Raw genomic sequence first — 24105 nt, forward strand, 5'->3', positions numbered from 1 at the left:
TCCTTTATTGACCCTCACCACCAGGCATGCGTTCGCTGCTTCCGTTTTGAGCATCCATGATGGTCCTCATGAGATTCTCGAGGCTGAGCCAGGCATCTACCGTTCAACTCCGGGACATGCCTCGCTTCAGCAAACTACGCGGCGATCGATGTGTCTGCGAGGATCGCATCCTGTCTGTACGGGAACCTCACTGATGCTCAATGGATCTCCTTCTCTGCCGTCGGTTTAGAAGGATTTGGAAATCCCCTTCATCGTCCATTGCTGAACAACCATACCCACTGAATGAGACTGAGCCGCCACTCTTCCTAGATGTCCATCCAAGAGGTGATTGACAATTACCTGCTCCTTCTCTGTGGTGGACGCCCTTTCTGACATGACCAGGTCTTTCATCTGCGAATGACTATACGATCGTGCCTCAGAGTCCAAGTCAATCCTCCGAAGGGCTTTCCGAAAGGCTTCGACGGAGGCTTTCTCGAGAGTCAAGGAGACTGCACGTGGCTTCACGGAGATCTGACAGAAGATCCGGCACCTCTTTGTTCTCGATCTCTTCGAAGCCTGCGAAGTACAACAGCGGTGTAGTCACACCACATGAGTTTGGAAGTGGCTTAATGAGCGAAAGAGGCTATGACAGTGATGCACAGTTCATTTCCACTCCGATTCAGAATGCGGACAATGTAAAGGCTGCGGCCAGTATTGGTCGTAAGGGTGTACTTCCTGCGCAACCCTACCGCAACGAAGGGAACAGTTCCTTGGCAAAGGACGACAAGTGTCCGGTTTATCAGCACACAGAAGTGTCATTCAGCTCACCAGAGCATGACGGCTGGAGTCCGCTGGCAATTCATGGCTTTTTCATATCCCACGAACCCAATGTCCAAAGTCCTAAAGCCAGAGGGGGTCCTCATCCTTCCGTGAGCCTTAACAATGGAGCTTCTTCCGGCGAGAACAATGCGAACTGCGGCCTTGTCCCAATTGCTTCGTCTTCAGCAACATCCCTGAACATCTTCGAAGACAAGGACATCATCCCTCCTATCCTCCAAGAACAGCCAGGGTCTACTGGTCGTGGCTCTAATACCCCACTCCATACTTTGGATCTGGTCAGGCCGTCAACCGAGCGCTCTTCAGAACTTCTTATCACGAAAAGAAGACAACGACATCAAGAATCGACAGGCGAAGACCAGTCGATCCACCTCGCGGATTTGGACATCTCCAAGATGCTTGCGTCTGCGTCAAATTCTCCTGTGATCCTATCACCCAGTCAATCAAGCTACGAAAACCCACACGGCAGCACCTCCGGTACTTGGGCCCCGCAATACCAAGGCGGTCGCTTTGGTAGTCCCGCTAGGATATTGACACCGGTCTGGGACGGAGGAGTATTAAAGCTGGGGGTGCAAGATGCGAGGCAAGCGTCTTCATGCTACTCTCCCAGGACTAGCTCTGCGTCCGCGGACGTTCCAGCGAATCTTGAAAAGACAAATATGAATCAAATCAAGAGAGAAATCAGCTGTAGCAGGACACCTTTCGCTGCTCTTTCCCCTAATGCTTCATCTCGAAGCGTATCACTCTTGGAAAAACATGTTCCGTCTTTGGATTGTAGCTCTCTTGGCAAAACAGATGCTTTGAAGAGCAGATTTACCGAACAGTTTGATTTGAACCGGTCCATAACCTCCCTCGGATCCGTCGCAATGAGCGATGGAGTGACGTCGCCGCGCAAAGTCAGTATTGGATGGATGTCGGGAGGGCGACGTCTTGGCTATGGATATACTGTAGTAGATGGAGACAGGGACGAAACTGCTGAGAAAGACTCCGGCAAAGCATCGTCGACACGATGGGAAACGCCGACCAAACCCCACATTGCGCATATTATTGATCGTTTGAGAGTTTCCCGCTGGTCTGGCGCAACTGCTCTCATCAGGCCTTCAGATGCCAGCAACTCTGCGAGTTGTGACTCTGTCGTCAATTCTCGCACCTGGCGTAGGTTCGCAGATCGAAGAAAGAATCACGCCGACGCTCAAATGTCTGATAACCGAAGAGTTCTATGGAGTCAGAAGCCTGAAAATTGCTCAAGCGACTGTGTGAGCGAGCGTCATGCATTGGGGCAGTGTGCGCCAGCCTTCAATGAGAGTCTCCGAGACAGTTCGATGGAATCTGCGAGAGAACTACAGTCATCACAAAGCCTACGAATGGAACAGCACAATCCTAAGCATAAAGGACATAGGCATACAATGACAACAACCAATCCTAGCTGTGAATACGCCATTGGTCGGAAGAAGGGAGCACAAACCATGAAATTGAGGTCTCCTAGTCGTAAGAGATGCCGCGATACTGCGAGCGATGGTGGGTCAATGTCTTCGTCACAGCATACTGTGAAGGAAGAGAATTCATACAGTACTTCCCAAGACAAAGAAGGATGCATAATATCACAATATGCTCTCGAACGACCCAATGTCCAGCACTCCCATGCGGACAATGAGGGACCCCTCCAATGCGATGACCAGGAAACAACCCTCGATGATTGGGCTAGCATGTACCAAGACTGCCTCGAATTGTATTCTGACCCATAGTGAAGTCCTCTGGAGGAATGGCTCCTTGACTTAGAGAGGGATGGAGCGCGGAATGCGATGGCCGTAGTCTGATGGAACATGACTTTAAAGAATCCCTTTTTTCGGCCTGTCTATTCAAGGCGAGCAGTGACACCCACGCAACCATGCTGTTTGTTTAATTCAGAATGTTATCCCTATCAGCACATAGAAAATACGAAGACCGCCAATGGGCCAGAGAATGATATCAATTCATGTAGTCGTACAGAGGTATATTAGAACGCAGCACCAACACCGACGCCAGATATCCCACCGAGACAGCTATTTCTTTTGCCGCTTGGTACTCTTATCGCTTCCATTGCTCAGTACACTGGCTGAACGTTTATGGGATACACCATGGCGGTCCCCCGCACTCTGATCCGCATCTTCGGCACTTTGTCGTCCCTTTTCCGCACGCTCGTCTGCCGCGGGAGCAGCCGTAGCAGAGTCTCCAGCTGTAGAGTCAGGATTTTCCACCTCTTCGGACTTAACCTCCGGCTTCCCCTTGTCCTTGACCTCCTTCGTCTTGCGCTCTCTTTCCTCTCTGGCTGCTTCCAGAACACGGATCTCACTCTCAATCTTCTCAGACACTTTGCGCGCATCAAGCAACAGGTTGACCGAATGGATAAGCTTCTCGAATTCTTTGCACACGCGCTCCGTAGGCATAAGCAGACGCGGCGGGATCTCCAGCTCTGACAGCGCCGTGGCGAGTTTCTGAGACTGCACGTTGGACTTGGCTTGGGTGAGCTTCTGCGCGCGGTCGCTTCGGAACTGCACGCCCGGAGCGAGACGGTCGTGGTGCTGTACGCCGTACCGGGCTTCTTCGGCTGGGGTGAGCGTCTTGACGGTTTGCGGGGGCTCTTTGGCTGCGGCGGCGACGGCGGCTGATCCCTTCTTGCTGGATGGACCGGCGGATGCGTGGCTGGGGGTATCTGCTCGGCTGTCGCGTGCGCTGGTTGGGGCGTTCGATGTAGGTGTTTGTCCAGCGGGGCTGGGAGCGGCGGCTTCAGGTCCGAGAATGGAGCGTCGCTTCTTGCTCTTGTCGGCTTGGAGGAGGGTTTGCAGGAGCTGGGATAAACCCTGGCTAGACTGGTACATGGTAGTATTGCCCACACTGATGGGCACTTCGAGTCTGGAGTAGAGCTCCCTGCGTTCGGTCATGAAGTTTTGCTCGTTGGATGTGATGCGTTTGAGCTCTTCCAAAAGTATGCCTTCCTCGCGTACTTCGTCTGCGGTGCGGTTTAGTTGGAGTGCAGCAAGTTCTTTGCGAGCCCGCTCGCGGTCTGGGTCGAACTTCATCATCTTCTCGTGCAGGTCGAATTCGGCTTCGGACATTTCTGAGGGAGGATGTTCCAGGGCGAGCATCGACGCAGCAATGAAATAGTATCGCGCCTTCATCTGCTCCATTGTTCGATACCGTTTAGCCGGGACGAGCGCGGTCGCATTCGCTTCGGCGTCCATGGGTTGAGGCTGGAAATCGTAGCGATCGGCAATAACCACCCAGCGGAGGTTGTACTCTTCGACAAGGTCCATCAAATAGTCCGTTTCCTGCCGCGACCAGTCATCGCTCTTCAAGTGCCGGTTGTATTCATCGTCCGTGTACCGTCTCGGTACTCGAGGTTTGACATTGTATTTTGCAAATGCATACTCCTGTTCTGGTTTTGCAGCGTCTCCTTCCACTTTCGCCTCATCGACCTCCATCTCCGAAGCTCCTTCAAGTGCCGTTGCTTTTGCGGACTCTGGTTGTCTTTGCCAGTGACGCAGGACAAGTCCATCCGATCGAGCATTGTTGGTGAAGGGGGTCATTTGCCTGGTAAGGGAAATAATCAGCACGGCAATAACATCAAATCTCCGCAAGTCGAGAGCATACCATGGGCGCACCCTGAGCTTGCTCATCCATTTCGGCCTTCCCTTGTATCTGTTCTCGTTGATGGCGATCGGAGGCGCCCTTTCGCCTAGAAGCGCGTAGAGCTCGCGAGTGATACCCTCTGAGCATGGACATCAGTGTCTGTATGCTGACAGAATTTATCATAAATGCAAACCGACCTGGTCTCTTCTCGACCACCTTCTGTTTCTTGTGAGGTCGAGGCTGGCCCTCTGCGGGCAAATCCAGCATGTCGCGCACATCGGCGGCGGCCATGATGGCGATTAAAACCACCGGAAAGGGGTTCAGTCAATCTAGAAGTTCGCAAGTTGATCAAATATCTCTGTGAAAGAGTACTAGCTAAGGAAATAATAGAAAATCAAAGATGGAATCAGAGATGAGATGCCGACCGTGATGGCTGAAAGAATGGAAACTAGCCCGCAGAAAACGGCTGGTCTCCTGCATTCCGCCCATCGAATCGCGCCAAGACCGTCCCAGTCGTTGGTGCCAGATCTTCATTCAGTTCAACATCAACCACCGACAACGCCAGTTTCTCCTCCAGCATCGATTGTCGTCCTGAATTCAATTAGGATCTTCAATATGGCTCCGACCAGATCATCGGCCTCGTGGCTCTCGTCAGCCCTGGCCCTATGTGCTATCTTCTGTCTTGCTGTGCCCGCCAATGCCCTCTACTTCTATATGGACGGCCGTCAAACAAAATGCTTCTTTGAGGACCTGCCCAAGGACACCCTGGTTGTCGGTACGTAATGCCCTTCTATTGATTCTGTATACTGTGGATTGATTGCTAATTAAGAATTTTCTCTGAATGAGCAGGAAACTTCAAAACCGAAGTCATCAGCCAGCAGTCCAACACGTACTCGGTCGACCCAAGCCTAAAGATGCTCATAACCGTCGACGAGACCTTCGACAACGACCACCGCGTCGTCTCAAAGCGCGACGGCCACGCCGGCCGCTTCACCTTCTCCGCCGCCGACGCCGGCCAGCACAGAATCTGTCTTACGCCCGACACCAACGCTGCCGTGGGCGGCTGGCTCTCCGGTGCCCCCGCGGGCGCCGTCAGGGTGAACCTGGACATTGCCATCGGTGAGACGAGCAAGATCGAGACTGAGGACAAGGACAAGATGAAGGATATTGTGCAGAAGGTCAAGGATCTCAATGGGCGGTTACAGGATATTCGTCGTGAGCAGGTGTTCCAACGGGTATGTTGTTTCTTTCCGACTGTCTTACAACTGTTTGAATTTTGGGGGGCGGGGGGATGGCGGTCGCTGATTTGCTGACTTTCGTCGATTGTAGGAGCGTGAAGCTGAATTCCGTGATCAATCCGAGGCTACCAACGCCCGTGTTGTCCGCTGGACACTCATCCAACTCGCCGTGCTGTCCGCTGCATGTGCCTGGCAACTGTCGCATCTCCGGTCCTTCTTCATCAAGCAGAAGCTGACGTAAGGGGGTGAAGTTGGGCGCAGGAGAGGGAGACTTAGTCGGCGGACATCTGTTGCATGGGAAGTAGCGTCCTTTTTTTTCTCGATCTGTATCGTCTCTACATATACCTCAGATCACCCAGCTGCTAAGATGGGCATATAAATGTAGACAGTCTACGCTTGTTTGTTAGGTCGACACAGATGCGGTATCTTGGCGGCGGTTGAGACAACGAGAAGGAAATAACCTGTGATGACACTTGCGGGCTGGGACACTCATACTATCCTGAGTTCTATCTGTTGCATTTCCAGCGTTCTGTTGTTATAGTTGTAGGTTGAGCTTGATATGGATGTAATGACTTGGTTTACAAACCAGTGCCTTCGGTGCGTTCTTCATGTAGTCTGTACCAGAGAAACAAAGAGCTTATCAGATAGCCAATTCCATCTATTATCGGATTCATATGTTGCGATCTTGTCAATCATCGGCCGTAAAAGATTTATTCACAGACGTATCGCCCATCATAAAGTTTAAGCAAAACGGGTCCGTGCCTGATTTTCATCTTACACGGAACTGGGTATAGAAACATTAAATAGACATTCAAACAATAAAATGCAAAAAGACAGGTGAGAAGGCGCCGGTAGTAGCAATGCGAATCATGTCAGGTGTCATAATATGTTCATCCGGTCAAGATTTGACTCGTCGCCTCGCCGCAGAACTCAACGATCAATCGTTCCAGATCTGACAGCTTATAAGGCTTGGTCATGTAGCCTTTGATGCCGACTTTGGAGGCACGCCCGAGAGCCTCATCGGTTACATCTGCACTGACGGCAAGCACCGTGGGGAGCGGCAGCAGTAAGTTATTGGCTTGAGATTTCGGTGGTTCCTGAAGGGTGCGGCGCTGGTAATCATCTACCAGTCTGAGGATCTTCGACGTCGCCTCATAGCCGTCCATCTCCGGCATCCAGAGATCCATCAAGACGACGTCGACTGGTTTCGTGCGCTTACATCCGCAATCTCCTAACTGATCACAGTCGGAGAGCCGAGTCGAGGTTTTGGATTTCTGAGATGCCAAAACATCCTGCATTACACGCACGGCTTCCTTTCCGTTGCAGGCTTCGTAAATATCCTGGTACCCAAGCCGTTTGAGCATGTTCACCAGAACCCGTCGATTTATCATATTGTCTTCAGCTACCAGGAAGGTGAGCGGGTGCTTCTGTCCGAGCTTCTCGTCATACGCATCCCCGTTGATTGAAGGGCGGATAAATTTCGCGGTTGAGACTGAGCGAACGGGAGTCGATGTCTGAGACGAAGTTTCTTCGGTCAAACTTGGGGACGGCTGTTGGATCGGCTGGCTCGGCCGGCGGATCGAGGGTGATAGCATGGACTGCTCGAGGCTGGAATTGCTCGAAGTACTCGTCGTACTCAATCGCGAAGATTCGCTGCCGTCAGGAGGAGTCAAACTACTTGCCACGCAAGCTACCGGCTTGTTGCTTGACTTGGATTGAGTGACGGGGATACTAATTTCGAATTCCGTGCCATGATCGGGCCCAGAGGTAGACGAGCGAACACAGATCAAGTCACCGCCCATCTTCCTAGCAAGACCCTTAGCGACCAGAAGTCCAAGACCGAGGCCGTCCTTGCTCCGAGTGATTGACGCATCTTCTCTTGCGAAGGGTGTAAAGAGCTTGGGCAAAAATGCCTCTGGTATGCCTGGTCCAGTATCTCGCACGGTGATGAAGACTTCACCGACATTGGGCCCAACCTTTGCGCTGACCGTAATCATACCACTATTTGTGAACTTCACTGCGTTTAGAAAGACGCACGAAATCAACTTTGCCAGGTCTTTGTCATCCACAAGCAAAGTTTCCGGCAGAGCTTCATCGACGCTCCACACGATAGTCTTGGAGAAAATCTCCCCGTTGGAAGATCGGGTCCGAACCTCAATCCTCTCTCCTAGCTCCGTAGTTTCGCTCAGAGTAAAATCAGGTCGGCCGCCGACATGGAGCGATTCGTTTATCACCAGTCGAAGCAGGTCACGAATCCTGGTGACTCTCAGAGAGGGACTTCTCATATTTAGATTGATGCCTTCTAGCAGAAGATGGGGTGCTGATCTCCTCACAGCTAACGGGGGACGCGTCTCCACCATGTCTGCCATGACCTCATCAATGTGATGGGAGGGATTTGCGTGAACGATTTGCTCGCTCTCGTGGACGGCATTCTTGACGTCCTCACTCCGCGGGGACAGCTCTTTCCTGGCCGAGCGCCGGGGCGCCTTAGCCTTTGGGGTCGATGCTTCGCTCCAGTCAGCGGGATTGCTTCGTCGCCGCTTGTATGGGTTGCTGCCTTCGGTGAAGATGTTTGGCAGACTTTCAATGGGGGACTGAACCGGGCCACTAAACGGATCGCTCTCCCGCTCCCGCTGGGGTGTTTTGGGAACTTGCATATTGAGATCGTAGGCATGGACGACGTTATCTGCAGCCTCAACCGCCCGCCTTGCACTGTCTGTAATTCGGTTGCATTAGCGGCTTGCTCGGGAAAGAATGTCTCGTCGCAACTAACCTTGAACCATCTCAATGCTTTCCTTGAGAGATTGAAAGACATATCCATTTTTTGCAGAAGGTTTTGCCTGCATGGCCTCTCGTACGGTGGCATGCATGACATCCAGCATTCCCACAACTCCCTGCATTGGCGTTCGTAATTCATGGGACAAGCTCCGAGCATACGGCTTGAGCGGCTGAGTGGTGAACTCGGCATAGCAATCGGCAGTGCTGGAGTTCATACTGTCGACAGTTCTTACACTTCCGGGGGTGCCCGCAGCTTCTGTCTTCAGTTGCTCATAGTGTTTCGGACACTCGGCATCATTATGAATCTGTTGGACAACCAAATCTTCCAGCGAATACAGGATCATTTCTAGGAATGACCACGGTAGACTTCGCTTCTGTAGGCCAGACTTGGACCACATGAGACCGAGATGGGCGATACACTTTGTTTGAAAGAAGAGCGGCACAGCCAAGTATCCGTCCGCGGGAAATGGAAGTTTGTCCGGACAGGAAGGACTAAGGGATTCAAGGTTCTCCGGTATCAAACATGGTTTCTCGTGGTCCATATGTGACAAGGGATTGCCCCCAGCGAAATATCTGTGTCTGTGCATCCCAACTGTCTGATACCCGTCATTGTAATAGAACGCAGTGCCAAACAGACTCGGCTTGTGATCCCCCATCTCACTCACGAGCTCATGGTCTTGGACCTTGCGAGCTACGAAGCCATACTGGGCATTACAGATCGAGGTGACGCTCTCCATGAGCCGGTTCCAGAATGATTCCGAGTCAAGCGCTCTGAGTTCCTGCTTCAATTTTACCAAACGCTCAATGGCGATGTTTTGGGCACTGCCGGCGTATCTGCGAGTAGGCGAGGAGTCGAACCCGGGCTCATCGTCTCGGAACGTAGTGGCAGTCGTATCACCGGGGCGACACTGGGATTTGCAGGGGAGGAATGACATGGTTCTGCAGGAGAGGATTGAATCCGACCATTCTGACTCGACTGAGTCGGGCATAATTTTCGGACGGTGAGTTTTCGCTGCCGATTGGTAATGGTTCCGATCTCCCTCTACCAATGGTGTTTGCTCTTCCGCCGTTAAGGTATAGGTGGGCGCCAGGAGACTGATGCAGACTTGCGAGAGATCAGAGATTCACGAAACAAGGTATCGTTGATCGAAACACAAAGCATGGCTCTCTATCGGGAGAAAGTAACAACATAGATTGTGTTAGCGGTCCATCTACGGGAACGAAGCGGAGGACGAAAGATTAAGAGCGCGAGCACATGGTGAGAGAACGAGGACTGTGCTGATATGATAAATTATTGAAGATGGATGTTAATGGAGGAGAGGTAGACTGGGAGACGAAGCAGAGAGAAAATAACGCGGGGAATAGGCGAGAACAGTGTTAATAGATCCTCAGTAGAGCCTAATTAACTAGTACGACTACTAGACACTTGGTAGGCACAACTACGTCTACGAGGGATGAATGACCAGAAGAGACTTTCTCCTACTTCCAGATCTCCGATTTCCATCTGTAAAAAGACAGCAGAGCAGCACTAACCAGTCTGCTCTCGCTCACAAACTGGACAGATCCATTTCTTCTCTTCCATCGGCTGGTCTAGACACACGGGAAGGCTGAAACGCTGCAAACCGTAGGCCACAGCATGCCGATCCTATGGGGATTGTTATTACGGAGTATTGGTATTATCATTATTACCTATCCTCTTGCCTCGCCAATGCTCTCTGTCTTTGGTTCACCGGAGATATTTCATAGTATTTCAGCTTGAAAGTAGAGGGGTAGAGAAGAGGTAATAATGATAATAAGCACGGTTTTGGATCAGGAACAGAGTGGACCACATTTATTGTGGTTCTGTACCAGAGGTACCAGAATTAATTGCTGGTTCCATGTAAGTACACAAGACGCCGGACCCTCCCTCCCCTTGCCTTACTTTTACAAGCGAAAACCTGGATGGGCTGCGATCTAGAACAAACGACAGAGTTGACAGAGTGGACAACGGTGGCAAATCTGACAGCATAGTGATGATGACAACAACGACGATAATACCAAAGAATTGGGGAATGTTTCAGAATTGCCTTTTTCGGTCTAGAGGGGTATTCCCAGAACCAATGCTTCCTTCACTAGAAGGGGTTGAAACTAACTCGAAGTTCTATGACATGTAGGACAGGACTGACCTCTTGTTAGCGACCTACTTCAACCTGGAATCAAGGCTTAGATAATGAGACATGGCCATAAATCATACCAAGGACTGGCGCAATATGATCAAAATAGTCATGGGTTCATTAATTGAAAAAGCATGGCTTTCTGTCCCAACTTCGGATGAACTCTGGACTGCTATGGATGGCTTCATTGCAGGCACAATAAGGGTACTACTTACCGTGATATTGCTATTCCCAATCCATGCACCTGTTCTGTTCTCCTTACGGAGTAGGAAATCAACTCGGAATCCTCGAGGTACAAAACATTTCTACGAACCGAGGTATCGATCGGTTTCATATGTAGATCCGTCGGCATGACAGCTGCGTTATTTCATTATATGTACATCATAGTACGGCGTATCTACGATGTCTCGACCAATCCAGCTGCCACTTAAACCAAAACAAGTATCGAGATGAATACAGTCAGACCGTTCACCATCAGTGTCCCCAACTCCCAACTGGACCTCTTAAACCAAAAGCTTCAATCCGCTAGCTTCCCCGATGAACTAGACGCTGCAGGCTGGGACCTGGGAGTCCCACTGGACGAGATCAAACGACTGACCGCATATTGGCGCGATAGCTTCGACTGGCGCGCAAAGGAGAAGGAGTTGAACGAAAACCTGCATCAGCTCATGGTCTCTGTCTCTGTTCCGGGGTTTGCGCAGCTCGATATTCATTGCGTGCACCAGAAGAGTCCTACGCCGGGTGCTATCCCGCTACTCTTCCTACACGGCTGTAATGTACCATATGGGCGGTTAGTTTTGTAGATGAAGGTGTTGACTGGTACACAATACCTAGGGCCAGGAAGCTTCCTTGAGGCTGTCAAGCTGATACCGCTCTTGACGAAAGGCGACAAGGATCGGCCGGCTTTCGAACTGGTGGTGCCTTCGCTGCCGAACTTTGGCTTCTCCCAGGGCGTGAAACAGGTCTGTCCAAGTTGTGCCATCAGGACATGCTGCACTGCCCTGCTGACCGGCCATGTCTATGTTAGAGAGGCTTCGGTCTGGCGCAATATGCTCAAGCGATGCATTCTCTCATGCTGAATCTAGGCTACGAGGAATACGGTACGCTTCGTATAAATATCCCAATAACACTATTGACGAGCGACAGTCATCCAAGGAGGAGACTGGGGTAGCATCATCGCCCGCGTCATGGCAACGCTCTATCCCCAGCACATCAAAGCCGTCCATCTCAACTTCGCCCCCGTGGCTCCTCCCTACCCATGGCGCCACCCGTGGATCTTTCTGCAATCAATCCTGACTCTCCCCTTCTCACCCAAAAGCAGGGCTCTCATCTCAACCACCCTCGACTATCTGAACCGGGGAAATGCCTACATGCGCCAGCAGGAAACTCGCCCCCAGACGCTGGGCTACGGGCTACGGGACAGTCCCGTCGCCCTACTGGCTTGGATGTACGACAAGTTACACGCCTGGGCGGACGACTATCCCTGGACGGACGATGAGATTCTCACGTGGGTGAGCGTCTACCAGTTCTCGGTCGCGGGTCCCGCGGCTTCGGTTCGGATCTACTACGAGGCTGCGCAGACGTCGCCTGCTGGTGCGCCAGCGTCGACGTTGAAGAGGGTTTCGACTGCAGATGCAATCTCCGCGTCCATCCCTGCGGAGGTCAAGTTGGCCGTGGCTCATTTCAAACGAGAGTTGGTCAAGTTACCTTTTTTGTGGTGCCGGAGCATGGGCTCGGTGGTGCGGGAAAGTGAGTTTGAATGTGGTGGTCATTTTGCCGCGTGGGAAGTACCGGAGCTGCTCGCTGCTGATGTGAGAAGCTTCCTGGGGAAGGGTGGCCAGGCGTATGCCGCCGTAACTGGAAAGAATGGCTACTAAAGGCGGAGGCCTATATTCGGGTTCATGAAGAAATAGTCATCAAGGCCGTAAAGCAGTCTTCTGCCCTTGCCAATTCAGGTCCGTGTCAGGCTGATGCTTCAGAGCTAGAGGTACATGGACAGACATCGCTGTGCTCTTGATTCCCCCATCAACCGACAGTATGTAGGATTTAAGGCATATATGAGACAACACCGACTACTTCCAACCAGTAGGTGTGTTTCGACCAGGATATGATTGAGAGATGGCATTAAACGAAAATAAACGGAATGCGGGCCAAACACAGAACATCTAATCTTGTCTTCCCTTGAGTAGCCGCTTCGTCACCTTGTCTTTCTCTATGATGTATACTTGAGCACCCCAACCGGAAAGAGCATCTCTGTCAACTGCACTGAGAAGGGCTTGAGAAATGGTCTCGAACAAATCTTCAGGGGACTAAGGAAGGTGAAATCGAACGTTAGCGGAACCATCTCGCAATATGGCTGAACCAGGAAACGTACCAGATCTGGCTCCCACAAACCCTCACATGTACCGAAAAGCTGGTCGCTCGCCGTACCACTGACAATGAAATCCTTGGCGAAATCGATGCATCCGATACTGTCGAACCCGCAAATAAAAGGCTTACCCGTCGTGCTGTTGACGCCAGCAATGACAGGGCTCACGAAGAAGGGCCCAAACCGTCTCTCATACAGCGATGAACTGACCAGGTTGGCCAGAGTCTGCGGCGCAATGTTCCGTTCTTCGCGGAGTCGGTACATGTTCACCTTGTAGCGAAAGAGGTCTGAGACAGTGTTGACGTCCGTGGCCAGGCCAGTCAAACCGAGGTAAGTCGAGGGACCGTAGTTGAAAATCTTGGGGAAGTTGTTGGAGACGGTCAAGGCCTGCATGCCCAGTCGCAGGTCGCAGGCAATTGCAACGCAGTCCTTGCCCACCATGGCGACACAAGCTCCGCCATCTAAAGAAGACACTGTCAGTCTCTTGGACGTGAGATCACGATAAAGATCGGGAAAAGTGCGTACTGATATCGAAGGGAGAGCTCTGTAGGTTGGGTTTGGTCAGCTCAAGTCGGTCAGGTTACGAAGGGTAAGCTCAACTTACCATGTTGAATTAGGTATGTCGAGAAATTGCAAGCTGAATGAGATCTGAGAGAATTAAATTGAAGGAGACAAAGAAGTGGTGAAAGGAGGAGAATGGATTCGAGGTGAGGATGAAGGTGAAGCCGATGATGGAGAAAGATGATAAATGATGGGGAAGCTCTGCTGCTTGGTCCAACGCGTGAGAGCCGCCGAGAGCTTCGGTGCGGATGACGCTGCGCCCGCTGCCTACGGGAACCGTCGAAAGTACTCCATAGGTAGATGAATATTGATTGTCTCATGCCCTCCTCTTTCTTCAAACTTCTATCTTATTCCTCTACAAATCTCTTCGTATTCAGATATAGAACATCTGGTTTCGTCAACTTCTCTTTTCATCTCATTCTGAAGCCCCCAACTGCCATCTTCCTCCATAGTTGCCCCGCAATAATAATATCATTCAAGCAAGCGATCGCCTTCAAATCATGAGCTCGCATGTCGTCGTTCTAGACTCGACTGCTCGAAGAGCCACAATCAAAACAACACCTGGGAAACATTTGACGGATATCCTGCAAGAAGCATGCGCTAAGCTCGGCTTGAATGCGAGCCAGTACGGCCTCAAGTAAGTGACCTAAGCGGGTGATGAAGCAATGAACCGACTCTAATACTTGGAAAGGTACAAGGGCAAACAGCTCGATCTTTCTTTGGTCTTCCGTCTCTCCGGCCTGGCTTCCGGTGCGAAACTTGAATTAGTACAGCTCTCCCGATCGCCTTCCATTGTCACGGTCGCTTTACAACTGCCCGAGGCAGAAGCTCGAGGTGTTCCCAACGGACGGCTCCTAGACAAGTTCCCCAGCACAACAACGTTATGGCTAGTGCTGCGGAAGTTTGAGGCGGGTGTTGCAGGTGGCGGACCGACACGAAATTTCACTGGGCGAGGCGTCCCAGTCGCCAGTGCCGGTAACGAGGGATCTGGACGCTTATTTTACGAGACACCGGTAGTTCAGATCATGGGGCGGGAACTGTCGACATTCGAAGCTCTTCAGAAGTCGTTAGCACAGCTTGGTTTCAATAGTGGGAATGTCCTGGTCAGATTAAGTTTCCGCCGGACAGAGGAACCTCTTGAGGTAGCTATGGTTAAGATTCAAGATTACTTCAAAACGTTTGAGGATGCTGCCCTGGAACCACAAGACGCGGCCGCTGCGCCAGCACAACCTATGACTATTACCGAAAGCCAACCTCTACAACAAGTGCCGAGTGCTGAACATGCTGAGCCCCTGGATGCAGCAGCAGCAGCGGCGACACCTGCGCCATCAGCACAAGTACCGGAACCTGTTTCTCATCCCTCCATCGCCTCTACCGAACCATCTGCTGTGATCCAGCCCTCTTCGCGACCAGTCACAGTCTTCTCAGCACCGTCCAACACCACTCCGCAGGCCGCCCAAATGACATATAATGAAGACGACTACATTCCATCTGTGGACCAAGCACAAGCCCACCAGCGCCGTCTCAATGCCGCTTCCCGGCCCGTCCGTCTTCCCACGGATGCAGAAATCGCAGCCAAAGCAGCAGAGGAGGAAGAGAAGCGTGCTGCGGTCAGAGAAGTCGACGTCAAGGTCCGCCTTCCGGACCAGAGCCAGATTGTCTCAAAGTTCGGGCAACAAGATACCGGCGCAACGCTCTACGGCTTCGTAAGAAGTTGTTTGTCGGAGCAATTTGCCAGCGAGAGATTCATACTCACGTCCTTCCCTGCTGGGGCCCCGGGTTTAGGTGCGAAGAAGATTCAGAGTATCATTCCTGATACAGACCAGACGTTCTTGATCAAGGATCTTGGCATGATCGGTCGGGTCCTCGTCACCTTCTCTTGGGACGTAAGTGCGTCTCCCGCCGCTCGATCAACCAGAGCAAGTCTGCTGAAGCCTGAGCTCCGGAACCAAGCTCAGGAGCTCAAGGTCCAGCAGCCGCCAGAGTTGATGGATATTTCACAGGATACTCTGCCTGCAAAGGTAGGCGGACTCGGCGACCGCGATGGAGAGAAGTCTGGAGGACGCAAACCTGGCGGGATACCCAAGTGGTTGAAACTGCCTGGAAAGAAATGAGAATCTGAAATGGCATTTTGTTATTAGCGTGAAATCACATTGTGTATTTTAGAATGACCAATGGCTACGATCTATCTACGGGCATGCTCGCAATACTCGACTTTAGCCATCAACTTGGTACCATGGGAGTCGAATGCATAGATGATGACGGTAGAAGATAAGGACATCACGGAATTCCCGCAAGGCATTCGCTGCGAGCGATAAGAGACACAGAGTATTGGCAAAGAATTGTATCCGCGTGATAGGTGAATCCATCAGAGAAAGTGTTTCGATAGAATAAAAGTAGTGTTAGGTTCAAAGTCACCGAGGCCGTAAGACCAACCCGAAAAACTCCCAGTTGCATTAGATTCAAGAGATCCATTTTGGTATTTAGTCCATGCTTATTGCATCATGATTCTGTCCCTTCCATTGGGCCTTTTTGACGGATTGAATGTTACGGACAACAATTCCTGGTTCCATGCGCCAACTCAGCAACCGAAACGATTTCACTTAAATTTCGTTATCTCGTTCTCTGGCGATAATAAACACATTTTCAGAGGAAGGAAAAACGAATTTAGTGACCAGCCACACGTCTGGACTCGGCGATGACTCTCTGCATGTCCTCAACCTTTCTCTTGCCACGGGAGAAGGTACCGAGCTATAAAAGATCATTCGTTAGCATTGTTTATGAATGAGTGCGAAAGTTCTCAACAAAGTGTTCCCCAAGCTCGCTCCACAAGTCGTTGGTCGGTGATGTCTGTACTCGAATGGCTAGATTCACGGAGGGCGTAGTGTCCAATTGACAGTTGCCGTATGCTTAATCAAATTGTACTTCGAAGAGCAGACACCGTATGATTGACATTCCAGGGAAGCGAGCAAAGGAACACCCGTGAAGACCAATATCCAGAACTCGTGACATACCCTCTTCTTGGCGAGCTTACGAGCTCTCTTGTCCTGAGTGTTTCTCAGAAGTTCGATGATACGACGCTCATAAGGGGCAAGACCGACAACCTCGCGGGCGATGTCACGGACGAAGGCAGTGCGGCGGGAAGACTGGCCCTTGGTGCGGCTGACCCGGGTCTTGGGGGTGTTCAGAGGGGTGGTTTTCTATCAATGGGAACCCAAGTCAGCTTCACTGATTGTTCCTTATTCCTTATAAACCAAGGTCAAATGCTTCCGGTCAATTTCTGTCAAGTCGGGCCCAATAAATTCGATTGGTACGTCCGTTGTCGTTCCATTTCCACCATCTCAATAAGAAATTGCGCCTTTTGACAATCCAACAATATGTCCCCTCCGTATTTATGTTCCGTATCCTCAATCCAAATTTCTCGAGACCGACTGGACAAATACCGACGGGAAACATTCTTTTTCTTAGGGAAACGGGAGAGGGATTCAACGTACGTGGCCCTTGTTCAGACCGACCACGATTCCGGAACGTTCCTGCGCCATCTCGACGGTTGTGACTGGGGTTTGGCGACGACGGTGGTTGCTGGAAGGAAGTTGTCGAGTCGACGGTCGTCGGTGCGGATAGAATCGCAATGGAGTTTGCAAAGTTTTGGTTGGTCGCCCGCGTTGGTGCGTAGGCGAGCGGTTAGGGCTTAGGGCTAGGGTGGTTGACCTATATTTGTACCTTCGCGCTTGCCCGCATGGGGACTTGCCGTACCAGGATAAGAGCTTATGCTTTACCATTTCGGGAAGGTATGCTTCTTCATCAGCCCTGTGTACGCATGATGTATTATTCGTCTTCTACTGAATGTTGACGCACTCATAACCTTGAAAGCGAAAGAAATTGCGGGAATATATAAGATGCCTCATACTCGCTGAGACGCAACATCCACCTCAACTGTCTTTAGAATCCCCGTACGATAGTCAAACCCATGTCCAGCGCCTCGATTGTCGAATGTATAACTGTCCGACGCCACGTTTGGAAGTTCAAGTATACCCCCTTGAGTACCGGCAGTCGTGTAACTGGCCCCTGAGAAGATACGTCCTGTGTGCTCCTCATGCTGTTGCTCAGTATCATCTAGCTCGCAGTTGGTGCCCCGGCAGAGCTCGGTCATGCTAAGGCCGCCGCTCGATTGTTTCTTTTGACGTACGGACCAGCTGGTGGGCCAACTGTTTACTTCCATCGCTTTCTTTGCCGAGCGGGACGAATAGCTGGTGCTTGCGCTCAAGATTAGGGCACGTGCTCGCTTGATGAAGTGTCTGAAGAAGGTTGGTAAAGCCGGCATACAGCTGGCTATGATTCCGGAGGTGACCTCGGCAGACCTTCATTGAAGAACAAAGACAACACTGTCAGCAAATTGATCATAAATTAAAGACATAATGACCGACGTCCGTGGAAATTGCCTTACGTCCATAAGAATTCTGGGAACCAGTCGTAGGTTTTGTCCTTGACGGTTTTGTTCTGTACACTGACCACAAGGCGCATGATACTGCACATACAAGCGCTATGTGCAATTATGTTGGTCAGTCCGAGAAGATACTCATGGTCACCGAGTAACAAAGGTAATTCTCACAAGATGCCAGCAGCGAAAATCGCTGATGTGCCCCATCTCTTGGGGTTTCTCATTTGCAAGCGCCACACACTCACAATAGGCAAAACCAGTATCAGGAAGTCTGACGCCACATTGATTGAGGAAGTCACAATGATGGGGATATTGATGTTGATACAGTGCCCTTTGAGGGTCTTATCCCAGATCTTCGCTCGAGGCGAGCATTCGAATATCTTCACGATCGTGTCTGCAAAGTAGAACCCCAAGTTGAGCCAGATAAGCGCGTGGATGCAGAAGAAGGTCTTGCTTCTGAAGGAGGGAGCAAATACGCGTAAGTAAAGCAGAAGGATTGATAGTTTGGTGATGAAGATCAGAGGGCCATAGACTATCTGCGAGGTATTTGCCCACTGAACCTCATCAGCGAACATACTAGACCCGGGTGCAAGGCGCTCACTCACCTTGCTATATTCCCGCAGATCAGATTCATCCACTTCCCATATATGAATTCCATTGCCGTATTTGTCAGCCTCGAATGTGATCACGACGTATGCTAACAGTCCAAGCTGGTGTTTATGAGTGACTCATTATTCAAGTCATAGAAGTGAGCCATACCCAGGCGAGAACGCAGCAAACTATGGGGCCACTGTCTCAGCGCTTGATATCTTGAATAATGATCCTCATGCTGGGATTTCACGTACAATCTTCCCATCCTGGTGCTTTAGTGATAAGTAATTTCGAATACATCCGCATCCAGACAAGAACTGTACTTATAGCGAGGCATGTCGCTTGCGTGACGACGTTCCAGTAGCGCACCGAATCTCGGTAGACATATCTATGAACTTCGCTTGCAGAGGTTTGCATACCGTCAGGAACAGTCATTACGCCCTGTTAGATAGGTTTCTTTGTAGGAGCAATCCCAGCGTCAAGGACAGTGCCGACAAACTGTATGCGAGATCAAGACAAGGGCATCAGCAATTCTACAGAGTAGATGTAGCGTCCATGGGGTCCATTTTTCGCTCTGCAAGTACAAGTCAAGATCCAGGAGAGAACAAGCACCAAGAGCCTTGTAATCCGCAGCAGCAAATGATCCGTTGCGACGGCACCGAACACCACCAGCTGCTGATGTAGCATCCAGCATGCGCCCATGGCAGCCAAGAGGACGATCAAACTCACACTTGTGGTGCGATTACCTGCATACACTACGGTCCATAAGCTTACGGCTTCGCCATCACACACGACGAAGAATGCCTGGTACAACCGAATTAGGAACCCTGTGGCACAGAAATAGAACGGATCGATATAAAGCCTTGATCTGCGCGTGGAGACTGGCAAATAACCCTATTATCCTAATTCAAGGCTCGTATTTGATGGAAGGACAAGGATTCAGGAATGGAGCTGATCCGGTTGTGTAACCCTCGAGGTGGTCTTTGTGTTACTGGCCCGTATTCTGAGTGGATTCGGAACTGGTGGAGGAGAGATGACTCGCGTATCAAACTTCTGGCCATGAGGATGCAGGAATGTAAGGGATTAGCATCCTGGTGCAAATGGACATGTTGATGAGATTCGAGAATGTAGTCTTTCGATGAGGATTATCTCGCCCAGAGTGCGATTATAAAGTGCCATGCGTACTAGCACATCTGAGGTCGTTGCTTGATGAGAACTTGGGGACTGGAGTGTAGGACGGTGGAAGGCTATATCTGTGGCACAGTGGTTGTGGTTTGATTGTTTGATGCACGTGCTAACAGTCACAAAGAGACCGTTGAGCTGAAGAGGCAATGTATCATTGCTCACCGTCGAAGTATACCACACGTGTTTGTGCTTCATCATCCATGGCAGGGTGGTTAGTCCATTCGATTTCTATGAAGAGGTATTTCTATCTGTATAGAATCGGTATATACACATATATCTAAAATTCAGTTCGAGTTCTTCGTCTCTGGATTACCGTCACCCAATCATCACAGCTTGTCACAACTTCACAGAGAGCGCTCCATTCAGGCTTTCCTCCCAGCTTTCCATTAGCTCACCACAGACAAGTTCCAATGCTGGCATGTCAAGCGTCTTCTCGAGCTCGGTCCGAAGTTGCTGACCACCAGCCAGAACGAGGTCGACCAGGGAGCCAAGCATGCCTGGCTCGGAGACTCGCGACTTGAGAGCACGAATATTTGCCCTTACGCTTTCATACACTTCCCCAATCAGGCCGGCCAATTTTTCGACACGGTCCTTGGGAAGCTTTGCTGTCTTGGAACCCTTCTTTGATGCGATGGTATATGTGAATGACAACGCCTTGAGCGACTCGAGAACGAGGAAAGCGTCATGTAAATATTTCCATGATGGAGCCGAGGGAGTTCCGGATTTCAAGTACACTGCAGTTCTCGACATAACTGGGGAGAGTTTCGCGCTGTCCAAGGCAAAGTCCTTCGACGTGAACTCGAGCCACTGCTCCACTTGCGATAGGCAGGTATCAACCTCTTCTGAACTGACAGACTTTGATCCGCTGAGAAGCTTCGCCATTTTAAGGAGGTTCAGATGTAGCTTGACGCTCTCTATTTCAGGAGCGGTCATCTCGGACTCGGCGTCTGAGCTCAGAAGATCATCCAGGCTAGGCACATCAAAATCTGAAGACACCGGTTTCTGAGCAGCAAGGTTCTTCAAGAGGTCGAACAGTTGATCTGTCAACTGAGCCGATTTCACCCAACGTTCCTAAACTACATTAGTCACATTCTATTCAGAGACAAGAAGACTCACCTTAGGCAGAGGTCCCAAGCGCACTCGCTCCTCAAAGGTAGTCTGGCCCGGTGCTTCACAGTTCATAAACGCATCGAAAGCACGTTGATCTACCGTGGGAGATGTCTCTCTTGCTGGAGTGGCCGTTCAGGTTAGCATTTGGCTTAATATATATTCCGCTGGAAATGAGAAAGTCTCACCCAAATCACTGTACCGGCCCATATTGTCGCCTCCAGCTAGCCGCTGTATCCGCTTCACATCTAATGCCCACATTTTACGGCAAATACTGTGCTTGAGCCGTCTCTGAAGGTCAATGGTTCCTTCCACGTTCACATAACTGCCGTATTCCAACCCATTCGTCCTGTTCCTAACTGTCGTGACATCCGCAGTCCGGTAAAAGTTGAGTGCTTGTACAAATGCAGATTGCGGGTGGAAATCCTTGTACTCTGCCCCTTCAACTGGCGGTGCTGAATCGGGGTGGATAGTTGCTAGTCGTGTAAAAAGATTGTGGGCCACTGTTTCATACTGCAGCTGTTTGACGGATAGTTTGCTGAATGTCCTAAGAGCCAGGGATCCTGCGCCCAGGCGAAGATACATCCGAACGAGCAGCAGAAGCGCGTTATAATTATGAGGAGAGTCAAGCAAGAGACGCTCCAGAATACCCGCTGCGCGAATCAGACTGGTATCCGGGATCTGGTCCGGCTTATCATTGATCCAGCCTCCACTGAATCGAATGAGACTCATAGCGGCGAGCAAGCACAGGTCATCACTTGGCTGACTCTCGATGGTCGAGCCGGCTGCGGTACGCTCAGGACGCTTTGCACCGCGGAAGATCTGGAGGCAACGCGAAACAAACTCTTCGACTTTTGGCTGTGTGGCATTGGCCTCATCAGCCGAAAGCAGGAAGCAGTACTCGAGTTTAAGAGCATTGATCGCTGGGACGTCCTTAAGCGGGTCGTTTTCCTTCATCTAGAGAGTTAGTAAACAAGGACGTAGATCGCAATCATAATTGGACATACATCGCCTTGAATCCCTTCGGCCCGAGACGCATATTGAATGAAATCCGTTAGAGATCCCTTATCCAAATCCGACAGGTATTTCCGAAGGTCTACGAAGCAATACAGTTTGGTCTTATTTCGATCAAAGTATTCCTGGCACGCGGTGATCAATTCGTCGCTCTTTAGGTTGCCAGACTTGAAGCCCCAGTGAATCAAGTCAAGGCGGGCCAATTGTGCGTTTCGTGATTTGGGAACAGCCTCGATGAACTCATCGATGAACTTCCTGATCTCAGCAGTAGTTCTATGGCCGTTATTAGCCTATCAGGAGTCTCTTCTCCAAAGTCGACTTACTCTGTGTTCTTGATATTCTGGACTGAATGAACAAGTAAGCTCCAGACAGCCCAGTCGTCGCGCTCTTGTAGAGTCTTCTCCTCTGATTCATTAGTCGGAATCGCCAGAAGGCCCCTCGCGTAGGAGAGACCCTCAGCCCACATCTCGGCGTTCTCCAAGCCAGAGAGCTTCTCTCCAACGAAAGGCCAATCGTTTTGAACAATCCGTGAGCTCAGACCCAAGTTCTGGCTATCAAGGAGCTTCACAACCTCCGAGTGACGCCCCTGAGATTCGCAGATCTTGATAAGTAGTAAAAGCTCCTCGGCGTTTTGTATAGCTCTGGGAGTGCTCAGCAACTCTTTCTGTTGTGACGGGTATAAGAATCATTTCATCAAGCCGCGAAGATACATAGCGTGGGAGTCGCCTGAACACGGAGAGGAAAGGGAAAGCTTGAACGTACTGGATCAGCAGGGACGCTGTCTGCAGCTTTCGAGGCCATACGATAAGCCAGCGTCCCAAAGAGCCTCTGTTCGGCCTCCGAGCTGTTCTTGTCCACGGCAACAAGGTAACTGAGGAAAATGGCCCAGAAATAGTATTTCCGCGTCTTGGGGAAGTTGCTCTGAAGGCTCATAGCCGCCTGCGAAGATCAGTTAGGTCCAAAGGTAACTCAATTATAGGAAGGCGGGTAATTTCGTTAAAGCACAGTGCTAACCTTTTGCGCTGATTTCCAGTCGTCCCCCTCGAATGCATATGAAAACCACCTCAACTGAACTTCTAAGTCCTGCGGTTTTGCTTTGGCAGCCTTCTCCCACAAGCTTCTCATAGTATCCTCTTGACCGCCTATCTTCTGTAGCGTCTCCTGCAAGATCTCGAGTGTGTCTAAATCTGTCGTTGGTGGCTCTAACTTGCACAGCTCCAGCGTTTCGGCGAGGCCGCGCTGGCGATGGGCGTCGTCCGCATGGCGGTATAGGATCTCTGCTTTCCACGCCTATCGGGCACGAACAAAAAAAAAAAATTAGCTACCATTCACGGATTATACTGCAAGAAAGTGTTGTATCACATTGCTTGGAAGCAGCCAAAATAGTGAAACGGAACAACTGGTTGCGCCAATAAAACCCAAGAGCGGTAGTGGATGTTTTACCTTGAGAAATCTCGAGTCCTCTCCTTTTTTCATGCGCTTCTCGATGAGTTGTAAAGCCTGCTTCAAGTTCTGCCCATCAATGGCATCCTGGATTTGCTTGTTCCGCCGATGAAACACGGCGTCGTTGGTGGCCGACATTCTGAATCAGAGAGCCCGATGGTAACAATCTGAGATTAGATCTAGTAGACAGGGATAGAGGTCAAGGCAATGACCAGACAAGGTCGTTTGCTGCCCGGCCGAGCACAGCACAGATGTGCGGGGAATCGAATTGAAGAAAGCGGAAGATGAGGGGAGGATCAATTAGTTGTCTCGGAAATTCTTATCGTCGCATGTTTGGCGGGGAGACACTCTCCCGAGGCGGTGATGGCTGAGCTCAGTCGACAAGCTATTGTCCTTCTAATGTCTCATTGCTACTGCTATAGATCGTCAATTGAATCTCTTGTACTATTAACTCCTTTGCTTTACTTAGTGGACGACTTTATTGTAATTCTGAGAAAATCCACAAAAGGTGGCTTTCATAAGTCTTCATTCCCGGCATCACGATGCTATCTATATAAATCTCTCAGAAGCACAAGCTCTCCGCGAAGCGCAGCACTGAGAAAAGCAGTATAAACGTAAGGAGCCATTTACAAGCTCCCAGGTAACTGTAGCGCAGCCATTTCACAAACTATGATAAATTCCACAGTAGTACAATACACGATAATATACAAGTTCAAAATCTTCACTCGAACTCCAAAGCACAAACTCCGGCTAAACACCCCTAATTTGGAATAGTAGACTCTTGCAAGCCTGCCGTCAAAT

General features: G+C 50.6%; 8 protein-coding genes across 8 annotated transcripts; 4 read left to right on the forward strand and 4 right to left on the reverse strand.

Moving 5' to 3' along the window:
* Positions 1-608: 608 nt before the first annotated feature.
* Positions 609-2561, forward strand: ALT_5219 (uncharacterized protein; the record flags this gene model as incomplete). Its single annotated transcript, XM_033555347.2, has 1 exon — positions 609-2561. The coding sequence occupies one exon, from the start codon at positions 609-611 to the stop codon at positions 2559-2561; it is 1953 nt and encodes a 650-aa protein (XP_033411238.2).
* Positions 2562-2858: 297 nt separating this feature from the next.
* ALT_5220 (SANT/Myb-like DNA-binding domain-containing protein) lies at positions 2859-4716 on the reverse strand (the record flags this gene model as incomplete). The annotated part of the gene is made up of 3 exons (XM_033555346.2): positions 2859-4386; positions 4447-4564; positions 4623-4716. 3 exons carry the CDS (start codon positions 4714-4716, stop codon positions 2859-2861), a joined length of 1740 nt encoding a protein of 579 aa, XP_033411237.1.
* Positions 4717-5040: 324 nt separating this feature from the next.
* Positions 5041-5904, forward strand: ALT_5221 (p24 family protein; the record flags this gene model as incomplete). Its single annotated transcript, XM_033555345.2, has 3 exons — positions 5041-5200; positions 5275-5660; positions 5755-5904. The coding sequence occupies 3 exons, from the start codon at positions 5041-5043 to the stop codon at positions 5902-5904; spliced, it is 696 nt and encodes a 231-aa protein (XP_033411236.2).
* A 649-nt stretch (positions 5905-6553) lies between these two features.
* Positions 6554-9430, reverse strand: ALT_5222 (ATP-binding response regulator; the record flags this gene model as incomplete). Its single annotated transcript, XM_033555344.2, has 2 exons — positions 6554-8379; positions 8437-9430. 2 exons carry the CDS (start codon positions 9428-9430, stop codon positions 6554-6556), a joined length of 2820 nt encoding a protein of 939 aa, XP_033411235.2.
* Positions 9431-11043: 1613 nt separating this feature from the next.
* ALT_5223 (epoxide hydrolase) lies at positions 11044-12471 on the forward strand (the record flags this gene model as incomplete). Its single annotated transcript, XM_033555343.1, has 4 exons — positions 11044-11365; positions 11429-11556; positions 11622-11694; positions 11741-12471. 4 exons carry the CDS (start codon positions 11044-11046, stop codon positions 12469-12471), a joined length of 1254 nt encoding a protein of 417 aa, XP_033411234.1.
* A 288-nt stretch (positions 12472-12759) lies between these two features.
* On the reverse strand, positions 12760-13569 carry pup3 (proteasome core particle subunit beta 3; the record flags this gene model as incomplete). The annotated part of the gene is made up of 4 exons (XM_033555342.2): positions 12760-12903; positions 12969-13423; positions 13488-13506; positions 13567-13569. 4 exons carry the CDS (start codon positions 13567-13569, stop codon positions 12760-12762), a joined length of 621 nt encoding a protein of 206 aa, XP_033411233.1.
* Positions 13570-14023: 454 nt separating this feature from the next.
* On the forward strand, positions 14024-15637 carry ALT_5225 (putative UBX domain protein; the record flags this gene model as incomplete). Its single annotated transcript, XM_033555341.2, has 2 exons — positions 14024-14160; positions 14215-15637. 2 exons carry the CDS (start codon positions 14024-14026, stop codon positions 15635-15637), a joined length of 1560 nt encoding a protein of 519 aa, XP_033411232.2.
* A 553-nt stretch (positions 15638-16190) lies between these two features.
* On the reverse strand, positions 16191-23442 carry ALT_5226 (uncharacterized protein; the record flags this gene model as incomplete). Its single annotated transcript, XM_089599884.1, has 15 exons — positions 16191-16274; positions 16538-16723; positions 17018-17362; positions 17434-17821; positions 17971-18066; positions 18136-18518; positions 18570-18661; positions 20136-20811; positions 20857-20969; positions 21036-21804; positions 21855-22134; positions 22185-22525; positions 22624-22800; positions 22876-23151; positions 23305-23442. 15 exons carry the CDS (start codon positions 23440-23442, stop codon positions 16191-16193), a joined length of 4344 nt encoding a protein of 1447 aa, XP_089455761.1.
* Positions 23443-24105: the final 663 nt, after the last annotated feature.

Source organism: Aspergillus lentulus, assembly GCF_001445615.1.
Source record: "Aspergillus lentulus DNA, contig: Alt09, strain: IFM 54703, whole genome shotgun sequence".
NCBI classification, from domain to species: Eukaryota; Fungi; Ascomycota; class Eurotiomycetes; order Eurotiales; family Aspergillaceae; genus Aspergillus; species Aspergillus lentulus.